Genomic DNA, 23,742 nt, shown 5'->3' on the forward strand with positions numbered 1-23,742 from the left:
TGGGGACGGTCAGGCCCTGGATGGGCTTCGTGGGATAATTGCGTGGCCGGTTCCCTCCGCCGCGCTTCTCTCTCTGCCGAGCGTGTTTATGACGAATCCGCCGGGCTCGGGGGGCGGACGAGAGAGAACTCTCCGCTGAGGATGCCCGGCCTGCCTTCCATGGCGGCTTCCCGAAAGCCGGGGAGCATTTTGCCGCTTGCCCGGGCAAGTGTGCGGGACTCTTCCGCCTCCACCCAGGGCCAGGGGTTTGCCATCTCCAGTGGCAAGGGGGTTTCTTTCCGCCAAACTACCTCTGCAAATTTTGAAAGCCTTTCTTCTCGCTCTTTAGAAATTAGACTTCACACTTGACGTTTCCCGCCTTCGAAGGAAAATGTTTCAGTTCCTTCTCACCAGAGCAAACACTTCACGTTGTTAGATATCCAAGAGTTTTACTTTCTGGAGAGTAATTTTGAGGGTGTCAGAGAATAAATCACGTTTTAAGAGTTTTTAAAGTAAAATAAGAATGTGAGGTAATCGCCTGGAGTTTTTCTTTAGTTGCAAATGAGTATCTCCCTGAGACTCAGGTTAACCATCTCTGCCGACCTACCGCTCTCTGAAAAATAGAAAAGGTTGGTATAGAAACTTTATTGTAAGAATGACCCGTGTCATATAGCGTCTAAGTGGCAGAGTTAGGATTTGAATACAGATCTATATTATTTCCAAGACGATACCCTTTTCTTTGCTTCAGAATACCTATACAAAAAGAAGAATTGTGTAAGTAATGTATACTATAGATAAATATGTCGGAGTAACTGTGTTCTTAATTTCACCTAATGATTTGAACATCATTTAGTTATGCTATCCTATTTAATCCCAATGTAGAATTTATTATTTCTCTTCTATTTCTATGTCTGATATTTCACATGAAGAAACTGAACCACAGAGAAGTTAAATAACCTTCCGAAGGTCATACAGCTAGTAAAGAGCATAGTTGCAGTTTGAGCCCAAATATTCTGATTCCAATTCTCATTCCCATCCCACTAGAGTTCTTCAATTCCTCTTCTATCTCCCTATCTTCCACCTCCGCTTTTATCTCCACTAAGCATCAATTCCAAAGCCTGCAGCCTGACCCTCTACTCCCCCTGTCAAAACACAGAAGCCAAAAACAAAACAAAACACACCAAAAAACAAACAAAAAACACCAGAGGTGCTGGAATTGGTAATGTTTGTAGTTTTACTGATCAGCAGGTAGAGGAATGAAGGGGAATATTTATTTGTTTCTGATGCTAGAAATATAGCAGGAGAGGATATCCCAAGTTGAAACTGAAAACACTAATTTTATAAAAAATATGATATATGATAAAAGGGTAATATTGCAAATCGACCGACTGGCAGAATGACCAGTTGCTATGATGCACACTGACCACCAGGGGGCAGACACTCAGTGCAGGAGCTGCCCCCTGGTGGTCAGTGCACTCCCACAGGGGGAGCGCCACTCAGCCAGAAGCCCTGAGCTGGTAGGAGCGGGCCTAAGCCGTCAGTCGGACATCCCTCGAGGGCTCCCGGACTTCGAGAGGGTGTAGGCTGGGCTGAGGAACCCCCCCGCAATGCACGAATGTCATACACTGGGCCTCTAGTATCCTATATAATAAAGAGCTAATATGCTAATTAGACTGAACAGTAGAACGACCGTCCTGATGACCTTCCAGATGAAGCTGGGGCTGCGAGGGCCAACCGAGGCTGTGAGGGCCAGCTGGGGATGTGAGGGCTCCTGTGGGATTGGGCCTAAACCGACAGCTGGACATAGCACTCACAATCCAGGACTGCTGGCTCCCAACCGTTTGCCTGCCTGCCTGATTGCCCCTAACTGCTTCTGCCTGCCAGCTTGATCACTCCCTAACCACTCCCCAGCCAGCCTGATCGACGCCTAACTGCTCCCCTGCCAGCCCAATCGCCCCCAACTACCCTCCCCTGCTGGCCCAGTCACCCCCAACTGCCCTCCCCTGCCAGTCCGGTAATCCCCCAAGGGGTCCCAGATTGGAGAGGATGCAGGCTGGGCTGAGGGGAACCCCCCTCACCCCGTCTCTCAGTGCACGAATTTCATGCACCGGGCCTCTAGTATTTACACAATTTAGTCCTTATAGGTTCTGTATTTCCACAGTATTTTTTATGTTAAATATGTGTTTTGAGTTAAGTAGTCTTTTTTAACTAATCTGGGAATTTAACTGTTTTTTTATACCACTTTTCCAAACTGAAATGTAACTGGGTTAAAAGTTGGGGGTTTACATAAGAAACATGATTTTGCAAACTTAGAAATAGAAATACAAATCTATGAAACAGCTAAAAATCTATGAATAGCAACAGTCTAAAAACTAGAGTACAAATAAGCAAAGTACAGCATGTGAATAATACAGCTGATTTTTTTTTTTGGCCCTATTTTAATGTCTTGAATAATCTGGATGATGAAATTATGGGCCATTTGAATTTTCGTCTTTATACTATTTTGTATGATGAAAAGAATATCTATATAGGTGTATGTGTGTGCATGTGTATATGTATATGTATCACTTGTGGTAGAAGAAAAGGTAATTATAAGTGATATTAATTAGGTAAGGATTAATCTCTTTTTTTTAAATCCTCTCTCAAGGAGTGATGATATTTTTTCCATTGATTCTAGAGATAGAAGAGAGGGGGTGGAGGAGAGACTGAGAAACATCTAGTATGTGACAGAGACATATGAATCGGTTACCTTCTACATGTGCCCGCACCAAGGGCAGGGATTGGACCTGTAACCCAGCTACATGCCCTTGACTGGGAATCCAATCTGCCACCCTCTGGTGTGCAGGCCGATGCTCTAACCACTGAGTCACGGGGCCAGATCTAGTTAATCTCTCCACATTCGCAGTGTTCTAAATTAATTTTTAATTTCGAGTTGCTAATGTCCCTGTGTTTCCATACATTCAGGATCAGGATAATTGATGATTGCAACATTTCTTAAGAATGCCACATCATTGTCTTCAGAGTTTTTTTCTCCAAGCTGCTGACACTGATTCTTCATGTTTTGATGCGTAGGTAATGACAATTATGTTACAACTGCTACTTTACTGACAAGGATTATGTGAGACATGCCAATTTTAGTGATGTTAAAATGTGAAAAGCCCTGACCCAGTGATTCAGTTGGTTGGAGCATTGTCCCCAACACCAAAAATGTTTCGGCTTCAATTTCCAGTCAAGGCACATAACTAGGTTGTGGGTTTGATCCCAGGTGGGCGCACATACTTGAGGCAACCCATTCATGTTCTCTTTCTCTCTCTCTCTCTCTCTCAAATCAATGAAAACATATCCTTAGGTGAGGATTTTTTTTTAAGTGAAAAAATGTGTGTCTCTGAAGCAATGAAATATGGTTCTTGCTTTTCCTTTTTAACTGTTTCCTCATTTTTTCCCCTGAGAGCACTATTTATGATTTTCAAAATATACACATATATGTGGAGAGAGAGAGAGAGTGTGTGTGTGTGTCTATCTATACTATTGTACAAATTGCATTTTAAATTAAACAGGTAAGAGGGAATGGTGCAATTTTCTCTCTCCTCATTTCTCCCCTTTCTCTACATTACTATTGTTTATATGTGTTGTGTATTACTATTGTCTGTTACTGTTTTCCCTCTTCCTCTATTCCTCCTCTACCATAGCAATTGTTGGCGGCAATGATGGGAATAGTTGAGGAGGGAGCAGGTGAGAAGTAGAAGCTGGGAGAATAATAAGCTATAATGGAACTTTTGTAACATGCCTTACATCCTGATTTACTTGGCTCACAGGGATAGAGAAGAGAAGCTTATATTATGCCTATTAATAATTGTGACTTCAATCCTGTTTCCCACCCCAGCATTCCAAGCACCTCCAATCTTCTCACCATTTTTTCAGGCCCTGTGATTTGTATTTATCTCCTGGCCTCGAATTCAGACTTGATTTCTTACATCTCAGCCTCATATTTTTATTATCCTCCAAGGGGTATTATTATGATTCTAAATGGTTAGCAGCATTAAGTTAGGTTATCCATTTTATGGAGATGGATATTTAAGTAGGCCTGGCCATATTGCTTGCTTGCTTCTTCTTTGTTCTGTTCCTAATCACCAACCCTCCATTTGGATTAAGAGACTCTTTAATTACTTCAATTATTATTATTGTACTAGAGGCCAGGCGTATGAAATTGTGCGCAATTGTGGTCCCTAGGCCTAGCCTGCAATCAGGGCCATCTCGCTACCACCCATCCCGGTTCCCTGTTTGCCATCAGCTATTGGAGCCTCCGGGCCAGGAGGAGGGACCAAGAGGTTGGCCGTTCAGCCCGCTCGCCAGTCCCGCCCCCCGCCGCCACCCACCCCAATTCCCCATTCGCCATCGGCGATTGGAGCCTGCCGGTCGGGGAAAGGAACTGAGAGGTGGTCAGTGCACCTCATAGTGACTGGTCAAGCGGTCGTTCTGGTCATTCTGCCATTATGGTTGCTGGGCTTTTATTATATAGGATTATGCTTCTACTTCCAAGTCTTACTATGTTACTTGATCCATAAGATAACTCAGCATATCTTATATATCTTAGACTCCCTTGTGTGTTGATTTTTACCTTTTAACTCTCCAAGGACAGATGATATCATAATGCACTGCATAAAGTTACTTAAAAATATGTTATATCCCACAGAAAGTTCTAACATTCAGCAATAAGACAGTGATTTCAGAAAAGGAATTTCAAAGAGGTATAAGCTACCCTTTTATTCCTTTTCCTATTGTATAGAGGAGAGCCAAGCTAGGTATGTTCCAAGCAGAAATATTGTTTTTCACTGTTGAATAAAATTGAAATTGTATTTCATTATCATATATATATATATATATATATACACACACATATATACACACATACATGCACACACACACATATATATATTTGGTTTTGTGGGGTAAAAACTTGTCAGGACTGTTTTCATAATTTCACTCTAACGGTAAAAAATCCACAGAGTATACATCTATGGTAGATGAACAGTGATATCAGTGTACACTCTGTATGTACACATTTTCTTTTCATTTTTCCCCCCAAGCTTTTGAATCTCTTTTAACTTCTTTTGCTGTTACAATTGAGAATACATTAAAGTCGTACTGTATAAAGCAGGGTGGTATTTTTAAGTATTAGTAGAATCCTTATTATAGTTAATTTTGTAATTGTGTTTTGCTTCCTCTTTTTCTTCCCAACCCTTTCATTGTTTCACTTTTAATATAATTTCAGATCCTCTTCTTCTTAGTCAAGTAAGCTGAAAAATATTGTTATAGAATTTACATGTTGCTGTGGTGATAGTTTCTGAAAAGACAGTTTATCTTCTTCATACTCATGAAGTTCTGCTATATGATTGATGATTCTGATTAGGGTGCTGTAAATATGAGATATATACACCACATCTTCCATATATTCATTGTTTTGTAACATTTTTCTATCTACGAATACAGACAATAATTAAGTGTATAAAATTGATATGTTTTTAACAGTTGCATTATTTTTAGAGATCAGGTAAAGATTTAAAAGATAGTAAGTATTCAGGAAATATTTACAGATGAATGGAATAAGTTTAGTTGGTTGATGATTGAAGGGAAGCTTTAGGAATTGTAATTAACAAGGTCTAGGAGAAAAATCACTAGCATAGTAAAAATTAATGAGAAACTAAAGAACCAGATTCCATCATAGCTTTTTGTAAGGAAAAAGGACCTACCCAATGTAAAATGTTGTTTTAGGTTTATTACATTTAGTGTTCACTCTTCACAAAAATCCTGCAGGATAGACATTATCCTTATCTTACAAATAAAGAAATAAAAGTTCAAAAAAGTTAAATAAGTTGCCCATAGTTAGTGAATAGTTGCATCTAGGCTTTGGAACTTCAGAGACTTATAGTATATTAGTGGCCCGGTGCATGAATTCATACACATTGAAAGGAAATTAATTAGAAGAAATATTTTAATATTGCTGTTCGCCCTTATGCTATAATAGAAGTGTCAACCAAATTCACAATCGACAATGACAGATCGAAATATGTGTGTGTAATTGGCACCAGCGAGAGCTTTGTATGTATTGTGCATGCTCAAGTCAACTTAGCTTTTTATATATGTAGAATAAATTTGCTTAATTAGACCTGCCAGCCCAGTGAAGCACTCCAACTTCTCTTTCAAGTAATTGTTAGCAACACAGCAGTAAATATCAGCACGAAGCAGATTATTATTGTAGATCACACAGGGAAAACAAAGGGTGAAATATTTAACTGCAGCAGTGTTTGACTATATTCTGCGCAGTGAGAAAACCTGAAGTCATTTTCAAGTTCCACCATTTCTTACTTCTTTTCAGTCGGGTCAAGTTTCTAAACTTTCTAAATCTCTATATTCCGGCTAATGAAAAGAAAATAGGATTCCACTGAGTCTCCTATCTACCTACTCCAGGACTTCTGTGAGGATCAAATGAGATGAGGCACGTGAAAATGCTTCACAGACATTTGGTTAAAGTGTAAAATGTTGGGATATATTCCTAGAAGTGGGATCACAGGGTCAAATGGGAGTTCCATTTCCAATTTTTTGAGGAAACTCTGTACTGTCTTCCATAGTGGCTGCACCAGTCTGCATTCCCACCAGCAGTGCACAAGTGTTCCTTTTTCTCCACATCCTCTCCAGCACTTGTCGTTTGTTGATTTGTTGATGATGGCCATTCTGACAGGTGTGAGATGGTACCTCATTGTTGTTTTTATTTGCATCTCTCGGATGATTAGTGACTTTGAGCATGTTTTCATATGTCTCTTGGCTTTCTGAATGTCCTCTTTTGAAAGGTGTCTATTTAGATCCTTTGCCCATTTTTTTATTGGATTGTTTATCTTCTTTTTGTTAAGTTGTATGAGTTCCCTATAAATTTTGGAGATTAAGCCCTTATCAGATATGACGTTGGCAAATATGTTTTCCCACGAAGTGGGTTTTCTTGTTGTTTTGTTGATGGTTTCTTTTGCTGTGCAGAAGCTAGGAATATATCCCAAGAAACCAGAAACACCAATCAGAAAGGATATATGCACCCCTATGTTCATAGCAGCACAATTCACCATAGCTAAGATCTGGAAACAGCCTAAGTGCCCATCAGTAGATGAATGGATTAGAAAACTGTGGTACATCTACACGATGGAATACTATGCTGCTGTAAAAAAGAAGGAACTCTTACCATTTGCAACAGCATGGATGGAACTGGAGAGCATTATGCTAAGTGAAACAAGCCAGTCAATGAAGGAAAAATACCACATGATCTCACTCATTCATAGATAATAAAGACCATTACAAACTTTTGAACAATAATAGATACAGAGGCAGAGCTGCCTCAAACTGATTGTCAAACTGCAGTGGGAAGGCCAGGGAGGGTTGGGGGACAGGAGGGAGGGGAGTAAGAGATCAACCGAAGGACTTGTATGCATCCATATAAGCATAACTAATGGACATAAGACACTGGGGAGTAAGAGAGGGCAGGGGTTTGTCAAGGGCGGGGGCGAAAAAGGACACTTATGTAATACCCTTTGTAATACTTTTAGTGAAAAATAAAAAAAGAAAAAGAAAAAAAAAGTGTAAAATGTTTCCACCTGGCTACAAAGCAAGACTTGTTACTAGGCTGAAGAAACTGCAAGGAGGCTAGACATTAGGGACAGGAAGCTGGGTGTTGCTACGTGAAGTCATTACCCGGCGCCCACAGGGACCGTTTCCGGGCTGGGCTGGGCTGTGGGCCACATTTTGTGCCATGGGGTCTCAGCAGCATCGGCTGCAATTTGGTGGTGTGTTGCTCTGGGGTGGTGGTGGGGCCTGTGTCCCACTTGGGGGAAGCCGAGTGTTGCTTTGTGGATGCCAGGTCCGCGGTGCTGTCTCTCTGTAAATGGCCAGTGTGCATCACGGCAGCTCCTGCATTGAGTGTCTGCCCCCTGGTGATCAGTACGCATCATAGTGGCTGGTTGGATGGTTGGACGCTTAGCATATTAGCCTTTTATATACATATATAGATAGATACTTTTAATACATATAAAATTGATTTTAGACTTAAACCCAAATTATACTACAGTGATATTTTAAAACATTTGAGCATCTGTTAGAGCCAGTTATATTTTAGTATGTTGCATAGTTTTTCTTTAGTTTGACAATTTTCCTAAAAGAAAATTCATCCATATACATTTTTAAGTTGCAATAATATGTAGCCAATTCACAGTTTTTTTCTATGAATGATAACCAGTGTAATATGTGTGCTAGCAAATCTATGTTCTGATTACTCGTAAATAATTTAAGTGATCTTTGGAACCTGTTGCAGTTTTTCTTTTATGTAATGTAGACAAAGGAATTTTTGCTTGTTTGTTTGTCTGTTTTTAATTTTCACCTAAGGATATGTTTTTATTGATGTGAGAGAGAGAGGAAGGGGGAGAGAGAGAGAGAGAGAAACATTAATTGGTTGTCTCCCATACACCCCCAACCAGATATCAAACCCCTCAACCTAGGTATGTGCCCCAACTGGGAATCAAATCCGCAACCTTTTGTTGTACAGGATGATGTTCCAACCAACTAAGCCTCCAGCTTGGGCAGGAATTATATTTTGATTTAACTCAATATATATGAGAAAAAATAGTGGTTGGGATTTATCATCATTTTAATTTTTCATATTTTTGAGTAATCTATAATTATAAAAGCGTAATATGCTAATTAGACCGGACAAAGCCGGGGCTGTGAGGGAAGCTCGGGTCCTGGGTGCCTGCTGGCGGCCAGAGGGAAGCCCAGGTCCTGGGTACCTGCCAGTGGCTGGAGGCGGGAAGCCCAGGTCCCGGGTGCCAGAGGGAAGCTGGTGCTGGCAGCTGGGGGAAGGAAGGCCTACTCTTGCACGAATTTTGTGCATTGGGCCTCTAGTTTATTAATAATCTTGAGAAGTACAAAGGTATAGTGAACAACAACTTTATTAGAAATTGTAGTAAAAATGGAAACTTGACCTCGCCAGGTAGCTCACTTGGTTAGAGCATCATTTCCATATGCCAAGGTTGCTGGTTTGATCCCAGATCAGAGCACATATAAGAATCCATAAATAAGTTGAACAACAAACCAGTGTTTCTCTCTCTCTCTCTCTCTCCCTCTCTCTCTTTCTCAAATCAATAAATACAATTTTTTAAAAAAATCAGAACTTAGTATACTAACTCAAAATTTTATTCCATATTCCCCTAAAATAGGTACTATCCTTGTAAAGCCGGTAGCTGCTCATCAACTTCTATGCATGATTCTAGAACTATCCATCTTTAAATAAAGGTTCTAGATTTAGTATGCATCTTTAGTACCTCTAGCTTATCATTACTTATGGTTCTTTATCTTGCACTTAGGTTGTCAAAATGCAATAACATTGCAAACTTGGACATCTCATAACCTTGTTAAAGAGAAGACAACCATTTTCTTCCCCTGTAATTGCAAAACATTTTTATTTTTATATTTATAAACACCAGTTGGAATTATAAGTCCAATGAAGTTTTCATTTCTACATCACCTATTCCCTTCGTATATAACTTAACCATTTGTTTACTTACAAACTTTTTAAAGTAATTTTTAGTGCAAACATAAAGGATGAAGGAACACTGTCATACATCCTGTCAGCAAAATGGGATGTTCCAAGTTGTTGCAAATACTCTGTGAGGAAGTTCTTTCTGTTGAATGACTAATTGGATGGGAATGCCATACTTGCTTTTTATTCTTAAATATGCATTGTTTACTCATTGATTCTTGAGTGTCAGAAAATATATTTGAATCATCTGAAAATTCATAGTCTAGAATTTGCTTATATGGTCAATTTCATCATTATAATGTAGAATGCTATTAATCTCTATATTCATCTTCTGATTTGCCTAGTAATGTGAAATTCTGTCAATTGTCTTCTTTTTGCTGGTATGAAAAATTCAGAACTTTCAACTATATTTAACAAAAACTACTAAAAAAACAAAAACCTGCAAAAATGGTGTCTCTATATCTCACTTATACTTTCTTTCAAAGATGTGATACTATGGGCAAAACATAATAAAACTGTAGGATGATAAATAGTGATGATTTCTTTTACTATTAGATCATCCATCTAGGTGATTCTATGATTTCATTTTATTATTTTATTTTTAGCTTAACTCTTACAAATAATTGATGAGTAATGATTACATAAATCCTAGGATGATAAAATAGATCCATATAGAAATTTTGCAAGATAAAGAAAAAGCAAGATATGAAACACTAATGCTTACAAGTGAAGTTGCTCAAAGAAACTGAAAAACTAAAATTGGGTTTCATAGATTCTTGTGGTACACCAAGGGTTAATATAAACTACATTTCTTAATTTTATTTCATAGCCAAACCTAAACTAGTTGGTATTTCTTTCTATCTCAGGTAAAAGGGTTAGCCATTGTAATTCATTCCAAAATAATAATTTGATTAAATAAGGTACTTATCTTAAAAATCAAAGTACAGTTTAATATATTAATTACTAGTTCATTTATCTTTGCTTAATATGGTGAAATTTTTGCCTTAAAAGTAGATGTATAAAAATTCATGTATAAAGTATAATAAATATTTGCCCATTGGGACATCTGAATAGGCCATTTTTGTTAGTTGGAAATACCTAAAATAACAGAATTTTCCTTTCTTTTTTTTTTTACATAAGGAAAGCATGGCTATCATGTAGATCCCATGGTAGCAAGCATTTCACAGTAGAACCATACTCTATAAAATCACCATCTGAGCGAATCATCCGAAACCAGGTGAAGTCAGGGGATCAATGACTGTCATGTAGTAATATTTACTTTAGCCCTCAAGCGGATATGTGAAAAGACGTGTGCAAGTAAAGAAATACTGGTGAACTCCAGGGACAAAGGCCTTCTTCAGAAAGACCTTGCTGCTTTCTAGGGATTGTTGCTAGTTTTTTATGGGATGAAAACCCAAACTATTTTGTGATTAAGATTAGTATAGTGCTTGATATTGCACATAGAAATTAAAAGAGGCATATAATTTAAACAGCTTTTTATAGGTCCTATTCTTGAAAAAGGAATTGGGAATTTTTGAAGCCTTGGAAAGCCTTTGTTTTCTTCCTTAATTGGGGTTATTTTGGAAAAATAAGAAAACATTAAAATATATGCAATATGAGGGTAGGAGGGAATGAGAAAGGGAGCTCTGCTGCATATCAGGGACAGAGAAAACTTTCGAAGCTTTAAAAGGACTGGTGAAAAGGAAGCAGGAGTAAAGTGTTCACAGAGAATACAGGAACCTGGTCTAGCTCCATTCTTTGAAGGACAGGATGTGCCTACGCTAGTGATGGCGAACCTATGACACGCGTGTCAGAGGTGACACACGAACTCATTTTTTTGCTTGATTTTTCTTTGTTAAATGGCATTTAAATATACAACATAAATATAAAAAATATAAATCTTTGTTTTACTATGGTTGCAAATATCAAAAAATTTCTATATGTGACACGGCACCAGAGTTAAGTTAGGGTTTTTCAAAATGCTGACACGCCGAGCTCAAAAAGTTTGCCATCACTGGCCTAGGCACACCATGGTCAAACTGTTGAAAAACAAAGATTAAGAGCAAAACTTGAAAGTAGTCAGAGAAAAATGGCATTATCACCTATGGAGAATGACAATTTGAAAGATCATGGTCTTAACAGAAAGAACAAGAGATTAGAAAACAGTGGAGCAATTTCCTTATGTATTTTACTACTATATACTTTATTGGGATAATATCTAAATTGGTGGGTAATCATGAGGAATAAATGAGAGAATACTTCTTAAGTATTTAGTACCTGCCTGGCATATAGTAAGTTTTCAGAAAATGCTAATTATCATTAATCATACATATTTTTAGCAAAATAACCAACTTCTTTGGAATTTAATATTTTTTGTTTTCATGTTTCATTTTTTTCTAATTTTAGAGAAAATAGCTTTAGAGAAAATTTTAGAGAAATATAAGTATTTAAATATAAGTATTTTATATTTAAAGTTTTTATTTAGTTTTTCCTGTTGTATCATGAGAAAGGAAGAAACCACTGACAGTATTGTAAAAGAGAAGTCACCTTTGCTGCTACTTTCACTTGTACAAAGACAAGATTTAGGAAGCTCTCATTTTCAGAAAAAAGTCTTTTTATGTATAATGCTGCTCTTTTATTGTCTGTGTTGCTTTAGATGGAAATAGAGGGCTTTTTGAATTACTGATTTTTAGTTGTTATTAGATAAGGCAATGCATAGTAGAAATGAACTGTTTTAGATGCTATGATTATTGAAGAAATTGCCCTTCAGATTTGCAGTTGATCCCCAGATATATTTTTCTCTGTGCAATGTTTATCACATTCCAGGATACTAAAAAAGCCCTCATCTATAAATGTTTCTGTAAAAAGTTCACAGTTTTTAGAAAAGTCTGAATGAACATCATATTTTCATAACTTTATTTTAGTTTCTTGTCATTGTTTCATATTTTCATTTGAAGACTAGAGAGTTTTCAAAATCATGATGTCATTTAAAACTAAATTTAGACATAAGTTGTGCCTTTTATTTCAGTACTACCACATATGATATTTTATCACCATTCATTCCACTTTTATGTTACTTTCATTATCAGTCAACAAAACAACTATAGTTCCATCGTTGTGGGTAAGATTTCACTCATTTTCTATTTTACCTTTTTATATTTATATTAAGTGTGATGGCTTTTAAGCCAGACCTGAAATACAGTCCCAAATTTTTCTGACTTTATCTAAGGTACCTACTAAATCTGCACCTTAGTTTCCTCTTCTCTTATGAAGAGTAAATAGAATAAATGCACATAAAACACAGTAAGATTCATGTTAGCTTTTGTAGTTATTACATTTAAAAATACTTAACTGAGGTGTTACCATAAATTTTATTCCTTTCTGAATAATAATGTGCCCATCATTCACTCATTCAACATACATTTATTAAATAAAGGCTGAGTGGCCTATTATTACTCCCCTGAAAGCTGTATTTTAGTTGTACTAAGTTCTGCAAAAAATATTGCCTTATTTTCTTTCACAGATTCTAGAAGAAAAACCTCTCTAAAATCAATAAAAACATATTTTTTAAAAATCTGTTAATATAAGCATTTGTCAAGTATTTACATTTTTAAAAACTATATTTTTATTGATTAGAGGGAGAGAGAGAGAGAGATCAATGATGAGAGAGAATCATCAATTGCTTGCCTCCTGCACCCGCCCCCCCCCCCAGGGATCGAGCCTGAAACCCAGGCATGTGCCCTGACTGGGAATCGAACTGTGACCTCCTGGTTCATGGGTCGATGCTCAACCACTGAGTCATGCCGGTTGGGCAAGGATTTACATTTTTTAAAAATGCATGTTCTAAACTAGACTTCTAGAAATTTTCTTGGGGTATATTCTAGGATTTAATTTAAAACTTTACTCTGAGAACTCTATCTATTCTTAGAAGTATATTAATTTGATTTTTACATTAAAATGCATATGTTTGTTAAGCTATATTAATATAAAGTATTTCTATACATATTCTAGATAGTAATATATGTGATTTTTAAGTCAGTCATGCCAAACACATTATGTTGGTGCATTCATACAATTAAGAGTTATGAGATCAAACTCAACATAAGCTGTTAATGTTCAAACTTTATGTGTGTGTCAGATTTGGTTACCTTAATATATTCAGGTTTAGTTACTTGAAGTAAACTAAAATATAACTGCTTGGTACCTTGACTTGAATTTTAGGATCATGTCGATGGTAAAGCCTTAAAAGCCATGAAGAATAATCTCTTGTTGGTTTACTGAGTTCCACAAGATCTGAGATGGGAGTTGTGAGGCATGGGAGCTGCGCCAGTCATTTGTTGTTTCTGACTTCCTTAAAGTTACACCTTACGTTTTGTTTTGTGTTGGTGGTGGGTGATTTTTTTCCTTTTGTCTTATTTAGTAATGATGATTTTTCTATTTTTTCTCAATTATATGCTCATGTTTGCAGCCAGGCCTGTAGTCTTAGTTACATTTTAGAGAAATAAGTAAGAATGAATGTGAGGAGAGAATCCAAATTGTTGCATGCTTACTGTGTGCTTACTGTGCTAGGGGGCTCTTACATATTAAACATTTAATCCTCAACAATCCTGGAAAGTGTTACAGACCAGGAGACCAAGATTTCATAGACCTTGAAATCACATAAATTGCCCCCAAAGACACAGCTAATTAAGCTTCAGAGTTTACATTTAAATCTAGGACTATCTGGCTACAAATGATTTACTCTCTATCAAAATGCCTCTTGAAACTGAACTCTTTATTAAGTCTGTAGGTTAAAATAAGCAGTTAGCATACTTAGCTCTCATTAAGGAAAAAATAAATATCAGTAAATCTGGACTATTCCTTTTATGGGCTAATAGTTCTGTTTAGTTAACATAAATCATGTATTGTGCAACAGATGATAGTTTAATAAGTTATTCTAGCTCAGTGTTTTACAAGTTTTTTTTAACCCATGCTCACAAACATTCCTTTCCCTTTTCTGTAGGCTATGTATTTACTAGTATGCTTTTACATTAGTGATAAACATATATGAAGAAATTATAGGAGAGCTCTACAGCATTCTTAGAACAAAGATTTAAGGAAAAGTTTGAGGTTTTACTTAAGATTTTATTTGCCAAGGGTTAGGTTATGAAAGTGCTTTAAACTCCCGCCATAGACTTTTGGCACTATAAGAAATCAACAGTGGATCAAGAAATGATATAAAGATTAGGACTCAGAAAAACTGGAACAGGGTTGTGGGCTTGATCCCCAGTAGGGGGCATGCAGGAGGCAGCTGATCAATGATTCTGATCATTGATATTTCTCTCTCTCTCCCTCTCCCTTACTCTCTGAAATCAATAAAAATATAGCTTTTTTTAAAAAAAAACTGGAGCAGTTTGTCAGAGGGGATTCATTGAAAGGATCATTTTTCCAGGATAGGAAAATAAAATAATATTTTGTACAACTCTTTCTGTACAATTTATTAAATCTATTTTAAAAATATTTTTCTTCCACTACTGTAGGACACAACACAGTATAGTGATACAAGGTATAATAGCTCAATTTTCCAATCGTAGTATATTATTCTGGTTTCTTATATAATTTATATTAAAATGGTAACATTTGAGGTTGTAAAACTTAAAAAAATTGTTACAGTACAAAACTACTATAAAAAAATCCTTTCTTCCTTTTCTAAAAACATATATATTCAACTATCCTTTAAGCTTTGTGCACTTTACTATATAAACTAAAACAAAAGTAAAAAAAACAAAACAAAACAAAAGTAGTCTGTTTATTATCACTTCTGTGTAAGTAAATATTTTTGCTGGCTTGACCTAGTACCCAAAGAAAGAACCCCTTAGCATAACTCCTTTTTGTTAATGAATCAACATCCCAAGAAACAATCAACTTCTTAAGATGTAAATTTAGTTTATCACAGTTGTCCTGAGTGTGTTTATGTCTGAATATAAACAAAGTTTTCATTGTTAAAGAACCCACCAAATTTTTTACAAAATATGCAACTCATCATCAAAATAGGAACTTCACTTTGGGTCATTTACCTTTGGATCAACACTTTATTTGATGTGTTTTGTATCAGGATATCTTCCATTCTGTACTAAAGAAGCAAATAGTTTCAATTTGTTATTCTATAAGTGAAATTTATGTCTCTAAGATTAAGAAGAATAGGGTTTTTTTGTGTTTTTTTGTGTTTTTTTTTGTGGTTTTTTTTTTTTTTACTGCCTCTGTCTCATTCTTCTTTGGAATAAGTTACATGAATAGAAAACACAGAAAGGAAAAAGGCAATTGAAAAGAATATGTGCAATGGTTCTCAAAGAGTAGACCTTATGTCCTCAGTGAAAACTTGAATTTTCTTTTACCTTACATCTCCTTGGTTTAGGGTCTATGGGGTAACATTATTTCAGTTATTTCTCCCAGTGATACAAGCACATTTATAATTAAATAATCCATTCTGAAGTAATTTTAAAATTTCTATACATCTTATTTTGTAAAGATATTAAAAGTTAAAGATCCCTGGCTGGGTAGTTCAGTTGGTGAGAGCATTGTCCCCATACACCAAGGTTTCAGGTTTGATCCCAGGTCAGGGCACATACAAGAAGCAAACAATTAATCCATAAATAAGTTGAACAACAAATCTCTCTGTCTCTTGCTACCTACCTACCTCTCTCTCTCAAATCAATTTTTTTAAAAAGCTAAAGCTAAAATTACAGTTGTTCCCATCATATGAGAATTGTGGGAGCCCTAGGTGGTTTGGCTCAGTGGATAGAGTATCGGCCTGTGGACTGAAGGGTCTCAGGTTCCATTCCAGTCAAGGGCATGTACCAAGGTTGCAGGCTCCTCCCTGGCCCCTGCCCTGGTCAGGGCATGTGTAGGAGACAGCCAATTGATGTGTTTCTCTTTCTCTTTCCTCCTCTCTTCCATTCTCCCTAAAAACCAATGGAAAAAATATCCTTGGGTGAGGATTAAAATAAATAAGTAAATTTTTAAAAAAAGAATTGTGGGTATATGGCTTGAGTGTATGTGAGCACACATGTGTGTATAAAGTAACTGAAGAGAAACAGAGAACATAATGTGTTAAAATCTTTGAGTTGTGGTTTTTTATATTCTTGAAAATTAAAAATTTTTTTAGAAGAAACTGAAAAAAGAAAATTTTAAGTCAGACATTAATTTGGAAATGACTACTTTAAAATTAGGGTAGTATTCTTCATTGTATTTGAATTTAGATAGTAAAAAGAACATTTAAGCACAATCTAAAATTTTGTGCTCAGTGCTTAATCTGTTCAAACATTAAATATTTGAACATTTGGAGGATTTAAAAATATTTGTTCTTAAAGCCTATATAGATTTTCTGGGGGATTATTTGGTTTGGTTATTTATAATATATTAGAAATAGGAAGCAGGCCCCACCTAGGAAATTCCCTATAGTTTAGTTTTCCCCCCTCCTCCTCTTCCCATCTCCTTTCTTTTCCTGCTCTATTCTTTCTCTTTCTCCTATTAGTATATGTTGTATAATTTCTGGTAGATTTTTTCTAGGTGACTTTGGTCAATATGCTAAGTGCTGGTGATATTCTTTATGTAGTTTTGTGTGCTTTTTTTTATAGGTAGGCCGAACCCTAGCACACAAAAACTTCTTTAGAATTTCTTCTGAAAAATTCTAATTTTCCGTCCTTACTACCACCCGAAACATTGGTTGGCCTTATATTTTTTAAGTGGTAGCCTGAATAGTCAGTGGTAGAATCAGACTGGGAAGAATTTGAATGTTTCCAGAGAAAATGTGCTTTTAAACAATATGCTAAACCACAAGAACCCAGAGTTCTTTCCTTTGAGTTATGCATTACTGTTTGTGCTTCTGGGTTGAAGTGAAACAGATTATTCAGTAATGTCAAGCCATAAAAATGTTTGACCATTTTTTTAAAAAATTTCGTTTATAAAGTCAGTTATATCCATTCATAGAGTTTGGGACTTTATATGTGATGGTGCATAGTAATCATAGGACAAATACTTCTTTGGAAGAAAAAGAAACAAAATTCATCTGTATGATCTGTGAACTTTGGCATTTTGTCAAGGATGCTTACAGTGTATTCTCTTCCCTTATATAGTCTCTTTATCTTAAAGAGAAGGAAGTAACACAAGTGATTTTTCACAGCTCTGAAAATTCGCTTAACTTAAATAATAACTATTGATTGAATTTATCATGTAGCAGACACCATACTAATCCCTGACTTTATGTGCTGCCCTCCTAAAGTCATTTGAAGTAGTATTAAATCTCCCTCCCAGAAAAATAGGGAAAATCTTCATTCTTTGTGATATTATGTGATTACCTCTGCTAGAAGCTCCCCCTTTCAATTTATGGATTTCTAGATAAAGGAATTCAGTAAGCACTAATGCGATGAATAGAGATACTAGGACTAATGAGAGATTTTAGAAATTTGAAAATAGCCCTAACCGGTTTGGCTCAGTGGATAGAGCGTCGGCCTGCGGACTGAAGGGTCCCAGGTTCGATTCCGGTCAAGGGCATGTAACCTTGGTTGTGGGCACATCCCCAGTAGGAGGTGTGTAGGAGGCAGCTGATCGATGTTTCTCTCTCATCGATGTTTCTGACTCTCTATCCCTCTCCCTTCCTCTCTGTAAAAAATCAATAAAATATATTTAAAAAAAAAAGAAATTTGAAAATAACAGAAATACTAAATAATAAAAACAAAAGCAGGCTCTCCACAGTCACATAAATGAGATTACCAAAAGAAACTGATAGTGACCCAAGTACACCAAAACTTAGTATGTCGTTTATTGCTGTTCTCTAATAATTTTCTTAGATTTAGATATATTTGGGAAGTATTTAAAAAAATTAAATTTAACTAAGCAACTTAATTTCCCAAAGGATAAATATAAACTAGAATCTTTTGAATATTAATGGAGCCTAGCGAGCATTATATTATGTAAATTCAAAATATTCTTACATTTTAATACAAGTCCCCAAAGCATTAATAAACCAATTTAACCATTAAGTGTCTTAGGAAAATAGGGTTGTAAAATTGGAGTATGAGGGTAGGCAGGTAACAAGTAACTGGGATACAGATTCTTAAAGATTAGGGGTTTATTCTAGAGTGATATGGGGTGCCATTATATAGTTTTTAGCAGAGGAATAACATGACCTCACTTGTGATTTAAAAGAATCATTTGGGCTACTATGTTGATAATTCAATATAGGAGGAGAAGAGCAGAAACAAGGGACTATTGAAGAGGCCATTGCAAAAATCCAGGGAAGAGATAGTAATGATAGTTCAGAATTGAGTGAAAATAATGAGAAGTGGTAAATTCAGAGTACATTTTGAAAGCTGAGCCCACAGGATTTCCTGACAGTTTGGATATGGGGTGTATGAGAAACAACTGGGTCAGGAATGGCTACAATGTTATTTGCATGAGCAATTGGAAAGGATTAGAGTTGTCTTCAGCTGAGTTGAGGAAGACTGCAACTGGGCCTTGTTTGGAGGATAGAGGCATATGAGAAGATCAATTTGGACATATTAAATTTGAGATGTCAGACATGCATTTGGACTAGAGTTCAAACCTGGAAGTCATAGCCTGTAGATGATAGTAAGCCTACGTCCATGAAACTGGACATAAATTGCCTAGTAACTGGGCATCAACAAGGCAAGATGATAGCTGAAAACTAACTTTAACAATCACGATTTTCCTGGTGTAAGTATTGCTGATAGCCTAGTTCTGCTGACCTAATTAAGGACCAAAACCAATTCTTCTTAGAGATTTTGGCCTAAATAATATATCATATGTGAAGTAATAAGCATCCATTACATGTTTCTTTTCCTTTCATACATTTCATCATTTAAAGGACAAGGCAACTTAAATTCAGGGTGTCTGCATTTAGCCTCTCCACTCTTCAGTAGGTTTGGGGAAATTATGAATGGATTACATTTACCTGTTTTACTAGAAAAAAACAAGTATTTGGGTTACTAAAGAATAAGGCAAAATATCAGATACTGTTAGGCTGAATGTGATCGTTGAGAAGAAATTCAAATGATAAAAATAGAAAAACAATCTATATTCCCTTGGGCATTGAGGAAAAAACATCACCAGTGGTTCCTATACTTTGGGGCACATTGGAATTAGCTGGGCACCTCTTAAAAATATTGGTATTTGTTCCTACTCCCAGACCTTCTGATTTATTTGGTATGGAATATGACCTAGGCATCAAGAGTTTTAGAATTTCTCCAGGTGGCTAATGTACAGCAAAGTTTGAGAACTACTGTGATGTACACTATTTGTTTTCTAATGGAACTATCTCTAATAATCACAGTATTTAAATTTCCTTTCGTATTTTTTTCAATCTTTGCTGGTGCCAAAAATGGAAGCAACATTGATATAAGGTCCTCTTGTAAGCATTATGCCAAGTGAAATAAGTCAGATAAAAAAAGACACACACTATGTGATTTCATTTATATATAGAATTTTTAAAAACACACACACACTGAAGTCATAGATACAAAGAACAGATTAGTGGTTGGGAGGGAGGAACAAAATGGGTGAAGGTGGTCAAATGGTAAAAAAATTCCAGTTATAAAATGAATTAAGTTCTTGGGATGCAATGTACAGCATGGTGACTATAGTTAATAATACTATCTTGCGCCCTAGCTGGTTTGGCTCAGTGGATAGAGCGTCGGCCTGCGGACTGAGGGGTCCCAGGTTCGATTCTGGTCAAGGGCATGTACCTTGGTTGTGGGCACATCCCCAGTGGGGGGTGTGCAGGAGGCAGCTGATCGATGTTTCTAACTCTCTATCCCTCTCCCTTCCTCTCTGTTAAAAATCAATAAAATATATTAAAAAAAAATACTGTCTTGCATATTGGAAAGTTGCTAAGAGATCTTAAAAGTCCTCAGCACACACAAAAAACCCCATTTGCTATGATAGCTTCATTAGACTTGGGAAAGACTTGGATTCAAATCACAGTGACTTTACTTATTAGCAGAATTATAATAGGCAGTTCCTTTAACCTTCCCGATATTCCGAATTCTTTTCTCTAACATGAGAATAACCAAATCTACTTTGCATGGTTATTATACATAGTTTTTAAAGCTAATGTATGTGAAGGTAAATTATAAAAACTATATAAAAATATTAAAGAATTATTACTTGAAAATATTTTTTTCTTTTTTTAATTTTATTTTATTTATTTTTTATTAAATCTTTATTGTTCAGATTATTACATCAGTTACTCTTTTTTTTCCCACCGTAACTCCCCTCCACCCAGTTCCCACCCCACCCTCCGCCCTCACTCCCCACCCACTGTCCTCATCCATAGGTGCACGATTATTGTCTAATCTCTTCACTCACCCCCACACCCCTTTCCCCCGCCCCAAGAAGAGTCAGTCCATTCCCATTCTATGTCCCTGATTCTATTACAATCACCAGTTCATACTGTTCATCAGATTATTTATTCACTTGATTTTTAGATTCCCTTGTTGATAGATGTGTATTTGTTGTTCATAATTTGTATCTTTACCTTTTTCTTCTTCTTCCTCCTCTTAAAGGATACCTTTCAGCATTTCATATAATACTGGTTTGGTGGTGATGAATTCCTTTAGCTTTTTCTTATCTGTGAAGCTCTTTATCTGGCCTTCACTTCTGAATGATAGCTTTGCTGGATAAAGTAATCTTGGTTGTAGGTTCTTGGTATTCATCACTTTGAATATTTCTTGCCACTCCCTTCTGGCCTGCAAAGTTTCTGTTGAGAAATCAGCTGACAGTCGTATGGGTACTCCCTTGTAGGTAACTGATTTTCTTCCTCTTGCTGCTTTTAGGATTCTCTCTTTGTCTTTTGCTCTTGGCATTTTAATTATGATGTGTCTTGGTGTGGTCCTCTTTGGGTTCCTTTTGTTTGGGGTTCTCTGCGCTTCCTGGACTTGGAAGTCTATTTCTTTCACCAGGTAGGGGAAGTTTTCTGTCATTATTTCTTCAAATAGGTTTTCAATATCTTGCTCTCTCTCATCTTCTGGCAACCCTATAATTTGGATGTTGGTACGCTTGAAGCTGTCCCAGAGGCTCCTTACACTATCTTCGTATTTTTGGATTCTTTTTTCATTTTGCTTTTCCAGTTGGGTGTTTTTTGCTTCTTCGTATTTCAAATCTTTGACTTGATTCTTGCGATCCTCTGGTCTGCTGTTGGGAGTCTGTATAATGTTCTTTATTTCAGTCAGTGTATGCTTAATTTCTAGTTGGTCCTTTATCACAACATCGAGGGTCTCATTAGATTTCTTGAGGATCTCACTACATTTATCGGCAGTCTCACCAGTCTTTTCGAGGGCCTTATTAAATTTATCGGCAGCTTCTAGACAGTTCTTTAAAGACCTTAAAAGTGTGATTTTGAACTCTATATCCAACAGCTTGCTTTCCTCCAATTCTGTCGTTTGTGTCCTGTTTCTTTGTCTCAGCATTTTTTATGCTTCGCTGTGTCGATAGAGTGCCTTTCTGTACTAAGTGTCCCAATTACCTGAGGTAGACACTCTTGGTGCACCCCCTTGTGGGCTTTGTGCACAGTCTTGTTGTGGTTAAGCCTTGATTGTTGTAGTTATCACTGTGAGGAATTGACCTCCAGGCCAATTGGCTGTGAGAATCAGCTGTGTCTGCACTGGGAGAAGTTCTGTGCTGGAGACACCCCTCTGGGGCTAGACTTGCTTCAATGGGGCTTTGGTGCTCACTGAGTCTGCCCCCTGAGTGTGTCTTTTATGGTTCCATGGAGCTGCAAACTGGATGGTCCCACTCTGACCTCTGGGCTTCCTGGCTCCTGGATCTCTAGGGAGGTGCTAATCTAGCCTTTGCCTGAGGCTATCCAGCAAAAGTCTCCCTGCAGGGCTTGGGCGGGGCAGGTCCCACGGGATCAACAGGGCGGGGTTAGCAATTATGGCTGCTCTCAGTCTTGCCCTTAGAGGCTCTGCTTCTCAGTGTCCCAGTAATCCGCTGCAAGCCCCACGGAGAGAAAGCTGCCCTAGGGTTCTGAGCGATGCCAGACAGTCCCGCTTCTCCCGTATGAGTCTGGGTCACTAGAGACTCGCCCAGAACTGGAGCTCAGAGCCTGAGACTCCCTCCTGATTGAAAACGACAACCGCGCCCTCAGCCGCCAGCCCGCTCCGCATGCACTCCGCACCTTAGTATTTTACTTCAGCACTGCGCCTCCTCTGAGCCTCGGTATGCTTTTCTCTTTCCTCCTAGTTGTAGAACTTCCACTCAGCCAGTCTTCCTGTGGTTCTGGATGATGTCTGTTCTGTCTTTTAGTTGTATTTTTGAAGTGGTTGTTCGAGGCAGCAAACTCCGGTGTTTACCTATGCCGCCATCTTGGTTCCTCCCGAAAATATTTTTCTTAACCTTGGAAGTGATAAAACATTGTAAAATGTAATAATTTCCTGAAAGTGAATAGATTATTATTTTTTCACTGCCATAAGAATAAAGCTCTTCATACAGCACCTAATAAGTGCTATTAATTAAACATGTTTAGTAGAGGAAGTGTTGTTATGTATTTATTTCCTATAGAGTGTATTAATATGGGAAAAACGTGTGTGAAACTCAGGCCTGGATTTCAACACAGATGTTGTCACTTATTAGCAAGTGTGTGTCAGTAGACATGTTCTAAGTCTCACGTTTCTTTTCTCTTTATATTGGGGGTAATAACCTCTCAGGGCTCCTGTGTGAGGTTCAAGTGTAAAGCACCGAGCATAGTGACTGGCACAGAGCTTGCAGGAAATGTTACTTCCTTCTTCCCCTCCAAGAGTACTATAATATTGGAATAGTAATTTTAAAAGCTGCATAATGATAATTTCTCAATAGCTAAACATTCTTAACCATCACTTTTTATTTGTTTTGCTGATTTCCATATCGCTTTAACTTTTAAGTGTCTCCCTCCCCTCCCACCATCAATGCTTTGAAAAGCAGTTTTTATTTTGTATGCTTTCTCAGGTAATAAAAGAAGCCATTTTAACATTAAGTCTACACCATGGACAGCACAAAGGAGAAGAATGACAGTTACAAAGATGATCTCCTTCTTAGGATGGGACTTAACGATAATAAAGCTGGGATGGAAGGATTAGATAAAGAGAAAATAAACAAAATTATAATGGAAGCCACAAAGGTATGTTTCTTGTTTCTTTCAATGTCTTTAATATAGT

At 37.0% G+C, this 23,742-nt stretch overlaps 1 protein-coding gene across 2 annotated transcripts in view; it reads left to right on the forward strand.

The window, feature by feature from the left end:
• The window catches only part of POLK (DNA polymerase kappa), a 61,736-nt gene that overhangs the window by 114 nt on the left and 37,880 nt on the right, over positions 1 to 23,742 (forward strand). Inside the window, exons 2-3 of one of the 2 annotated variants that reach the window (XM_070412202.1) lie at positions 2,944 to 3,051; positions 23,534 to 23,705. In XM_070412202.1, coding sequence (XP_070268303.1) covers positions 23,571 to 23,705 — 135 coding nt within the window. In that variant the 5' untranslated portion in view covers positions 2,944 to 3,051; positions 23,534 to 23,570. The remainder of the gene's footprint in view (positions 1 to 2,943; positions 3,052 to 23,533; positions 23,706 to 23,742) is intronic. The other variant, XM_070412201.1, reaches the window with a different exon arrangement.

The sequence above is a fragment of the Myotis yumanensis genome, unplaced genomic scaffold (assembly GCF_028538775.1).
Source record: "Myotis yumanensis isolate MYYU_CA2020_CCGP unplaced genomic scaffold, mMyoYum1.0.hap1 SCAF_4, whole genome shotgun sequence".
NCBI classification, from domain to species: Eukaryota; Metazoa; Chordata; class Mammalia; order Chiroptera; family Vespertilionidae; genus Myotis; species Myotis yumanensis.